A 5,000-nucleotide genomic window follows, 5' to 3' on the forward strand; every position below is an offset into this window, starting at 1 on the left:
CACAATACCAACACCCCCGTTTATGCCCCTGATCCCATTGTTGATTCCGATGCCACCGTTTCCGCCACCATTGAGTTGAGCAGACGTGGACCGACCTTTGGCCACGCAGACAGCAATCATGATAAGGTACAGGGCAGTTATCATGTTGCTCTCCATTTCATCCTGCAGAGTATGAATAAAATCTAGATTAATTGTCAATCTTTTAAATAATATTATGACTTAAAAAATTCTAACAAAGATTGATTAAGTATCTACTTATATCTATACAAAAATGTGGAGAAAACCATGCGTCACGGGTGTGTTTCTTCTCTCTTTCTCTCTAAACTTTCCATTCCATTTAACATGTACCATTAAGAATATGAAAGAAAACGTGCAGCAGAAAACTTTACACTTCTAGCCTGTCCAATCTGACCTGTCAGATTTTTTTGTTTCTTCATCTTTATATTTGTTGCATCAGAGAGAAAGGAACTGAGAGAGAGAAATAAGAGAACACAGTACAGAAGAATAAAAGAAATCTCTACCTTTATTGTCTCTACGTCATCCTTTGGACCAGGACACTGAATTTTTTCTTGGTTTCTTTGAAGTTCTATGACTGTGGCATCTAAAACTTCGTGCACAGCTTCAAATTCCAGCTGCACACCAACATGTAACATTTGTGAAAATACCTGAAAGAAAGACAAAGTAAGAAACTGAACTACTTAGAAACAGTATATATAATAAAAATAATAATTAAAAATAAATAAAAAGAAAAAAGAAAACAAAAATTATATATATATATACACACACACTAAAGACTTCTCACAATAATAGCTAATAATGTGAAAACTATATCTTATTTATGAAGTTGAGAACACTTATGATACATAAGTCAATTCATACAAACATCTGTATGTGACTTGCAAGATAATTACCTGTGCAAATCTTAAGAGATCCTTCATAACACACACTTTATTTAGCTGCTTTAATCTTAAAGCATGGATCCAGAGCTGTAAACACCGATCAAATCGAGCATTATCGGCAAATACAGCTCCTCTGAATATAACCGGATGAGGAACCTGTAATACAAAATTGTTGAGTTATCTTTCTGTGAATGGATATGCAAATGCTAGAATTCACTTACGTAACTTCCATGAATTCCCTCTGATTCTATTGTACAAATCTCATCTGAGAACACGTTCTGGAGCACATCTGTTCACTTATATACTAAAGAGTGTAATATTTACACAGAGTGGAGTTCATAGTTAAATTAGATAAGCTCTTAACAAGAAACTGCAATAAGAAATCACATTTTCCCAATAGAACGTTCAAGCACATATACACTGAGGTACAAAAACACCAACTCGTCCTCAAATTGCAAAAATGTGTCACTCTTTTGTATTTTCTTTTGTTTACACATGGCTGGGTCCAGAAGCAATGTCACCAATGGATTGAACAGTGAGGCCTACCTGATTTTACCTATTTATCCCCCTTTCTTTTTAAGAAGTTTATACTTTAATTACTATTCCAATTGTTTCTCATGATGATAATAAAAATTAAATAATAATAGTAATAACAATGTTATAACTTTTAATCTGAGTTCATATGAAAATCGCAGTATATCCAGGGGGAGTTGCTACTCCAACATCAAAAAAGGAAAAAGCAAAATCTATATATTTTCATTAAGAGTTCAGTAACCTTTCCAAGCCAATATTCCGGCTCTTCCTTCTTAAGGGTACCATCTATAGTAAAAACCAACTTCCAAAGTTTTAAAGCCAAGCTCGGAAACCCTTTGAATTTTGCATGTTTTATCAGATTTTTTTTTTTCTTCTTTTTATAGAAAAAGAAGGAGAAAATAATGAAATAAAATAATCTACATATATGATACAACACCTTTTGTTTTACCTAAATTTTAGATAGGTCTGTTTTATTTGATGCCAAGTGCATGTGTTTTGTACTTTTTTTCAATTTCATTTCATTCCTTTGCTTTGTATTATTAAAAGGTGATACATTTTAAAGAAATAATACCCATCTTTTCATGTTGCATATATGCCTTTTACATGAAACATGAAAAAATGGAAAAAAGTCCACTAAACAACTTTCCAAGGAAGAAAATAAAACCTCCCTCCCTCCCCCTCTCCCTCTCCCTCTCTCTCTCTCACACACACACACACACACACACACACACACACACACACAGCACACACATACATACACGCACACGCACACACACACACGTACACACACACACACGCACGCACACACACACACACACACACACACATACACACACACATACACACACACACACACAAATTACTACATATTTGCAGTGACATTCTCCTTTACCTCAGGATTATGGGGGCCGAGAATACGTTCTCTGATGGCTAAGCTCTCCATATGAAGGGTTGCCGGAACATGAAGAATGGCCTCCAGCTCTTCTACTGTTTCACACTCGATACGATTTTCATACGCTGGAACCGGTTCAGTTTTTGGTTTTCCTGCAAAAAGAAGTGGAAATACAAAACAAAGTGCTACACACCTTAATGAATGTGCGACTCGCCTTCTGTGTGCTCATGGCTATATATTCTTCTATTTCTTTAGGAACTTCTACTTTTGTTTTGTTTATTCTTACATTCCTTCTTTTACATTCCATTATCAAAATGCATACTAAGCACATTCTGCTTTTTCATGTAACAAAAATTCAACATTTCCCTTTTATTTTGTAATAAAAGAAGTATGTTTTCATCTATAATCAATACCTAAAACATTAAATAACATATAAAATTAAAAGGCTGACTCAATTGGCTGGTTTGTTAAAAGTGTGCGAGGGCCAACCCAATAAATATTCATTTTAAGGACATGCATATACACAGAAATAAATGCATATCTATCAGCGTAGACATGCATATCTACTCGATAGACAGATAGATGAATGTATATCAATCATATAGCTGGATATACATTTATTTCTGTGCATATGCATGTCTGCATAAATGAAAATTCATTGGATTGGGCCTCACACAATTTTTACAAACTGGCCGAATAACTCAGAGTTGCATATCTTTCATACATAATAACATACAACAGTGCCAGTTCAAAAAGTTTGAGGAATCTATAAAAAAGATTTAATTATTATTAATGACTTCACACCACTCTTACAACACCAGAGGTTCCATGCATAATGAGGGTACTGAGGTTTCTGTAGCACCTAAAACAATCATAGTAATTATATAATACCTTTGAAGAAAAGAAAGGAAAAGAAAGAAAGAAAGAAAAAATAGATGGAAAAAATGGAAAAATGCAACTGGAATGGTGAAAGATTTTCACTTGTTTTGTGAAATGCATTTTTCTGGAAATCTGCACAAGCTGCAACCATGTACAGTCATTTAAATGCATCTTTACATATTCACATCAAAAGACATGTAATCTTATAAACGTACCATAAGTTTAAAATGCAATCCATTATAAATCCCGTGAAGTATTAAAAGAAACAACCAATACCAAACTTACGGAGTAAATTCTGGGTAAACTTGAAAAAAATAGAACTTTAAATAGAACTTTTTCACTTAGCTTTCCACTAAAATGAGAATTTACTATACATATATTACAATCTTGTATGTAAAACCAATATACTTACTTATAATATTGTCTTCATCACTATATCTTTCCTTCATACCAAGCATCATGTATTTGTAGGCTAATTCTATATCATAATTGTCTTTATCACTAGCATATGATGCTCCGAGCAGCTCGAGAGCATCCACTTTTTCTTCTCTTGTAACATCAGGTCTTGATATCAAATATTCAACGACATCTGCTCTTGTTCTCTCGGCTGCAGCAATTAGGGGAGTCATGCCATGTTCATTTTTCGTAATTTTCGCTCCATGCGCCAATAGCTCTTTCACAATCTTCACATGGCCACACTCAGCCGCAAAGTGGAGGGCTGTTGCACCACAGTGGGCCTTTTCGTCCGGGTTCGCACCAAGTTCCAACAAAAACTGTACAACATCAACATGCCCCTTATAGGCTGCTATCATCAGGCAAGTGTTGTTGTATTTATTAGTTATATGAATATTAGCATAGTGATCTGTCAGGTACTTCACAATGTCTAAGCGTCCATCAAAGCAAGCAGCTCTTAAAGGGGTCGAGTTTGTTTTCGTTGGGTGGTTCACATCTGCTCCATTTCGCACCAGCATTTTCACTACGCCTAGATGACCCGCACCTGTTTAGTAAAAAGTGACTTCTTATTTGAGGATTCTTAAAAATAGAAGCAGAAGACTCTGTGTGTGTGTGTGTGTGTGTGTGTGTGTGTGTGTGTGTGTGTGTGTGTGTGTGTGTGTGTGTGTGTGTGTGTGTGTGTGTGTGTGTGTGTGTGTGTGTGTGTGTGTGTGTGTGCGTGTGCGCGCCCGCGCGCATATAATCATGATCTCAAGATTGGCTCGTATATGATACACCAAAGAATATACATTTTTTAATGAAAATAAAGATATATCTATGAAATCGACAAAATAGTTAATTACACATCAAGGGGCCTTTATACAACTGTCCAGAAATGAATGAAGGTGATATGCTAATGAGAAGACAACAAATTACCATTAAATAATGATAACAATGGCAAGAAGAACATGAACCAAAGAAATGTCATCATCATCATAATTATCAGTATCAGCAATAATGATAATGCTAACATAAGAAAGAACAACAATACTGATAGCAAAAATAATAACAACAGCTAAAATAACATAAACTATGACAACAATAGAAATATAAAAAAAGAAAGAAAAGAAAAGAAAAAAATAGTAATAATAACAATAATAATGACAATGACAATAACAACAATAGGGTCAGTAATGACAATATTATCAACAATGTGTTTCAACAATAATAACAATAACGTTAATAACAGCAATAAAAAGAAAGAAAAAAAATCAATAATCAAAAAGCTTACCAGCAGCACACCAAAGCGGGCTTGCTCCCTCAATGACATAGCCGTCAAATTTGACAGTTCCCTCTTGCTCCAG

The 5,000-nt window shown here is 34.7% G+C and overlaps 1 protein-coding gene across 1 annotated transcript in view; it reads right to left on the reverse strand.

Moving 5' to 3' along the window:
- Fem-1 (protein fem-1 homolog B) overlaps nt 1–5,000 on the reverse strand; it is an 11,841-nt gene that overhangs the window by 2,172 nt on the left and 4,669 nt on the right. The window contains exons 2-7 of the mRNA XM_027355879.2: nt 4,928–5,000; nt 3,617–4,201; nt 2,326–2,477; nt 912–1,055; nt 522–665; nt 1–162 (exon numbers count right to left, since the gene is read on the reverse strand). The exon at nt 1–162 is cut by the window's left edge and continues 107 nt beyond it; the exon at nt 4,928–5,000 is cut by the window's right edge and continues 99 nt beyond it. Coding sequence (XP_027211680.1) covers nt 1–162; nt 522–665; nt 912–1,055; nt 2,326–2,477; nt 3,617–4,201; nt 4,928–5,000 — 1,260 coding nt within the window. The remainder of the gene's footprint in view (nt 163–521; nt 666–911; nt 1,056–2,325; nt 2,478–3,616; nt 4,202–4,927) is intronic.

Source organism: Penaeus vannamei, chromosome 21, assembly GCF_042767895.1.
Source record: "Penaeus vannamei isolate JL-2024 chromosome 21, ASM4276789v1, whole genome shotgun sequence".
NCBI classification, from domain to species: domain Eukaryota; kingdom Metazoa; phylum Arthropoda; class Malacostraca; order Decapoda; family Penaeidae; genus Penaeus; species Penaeus vannamei.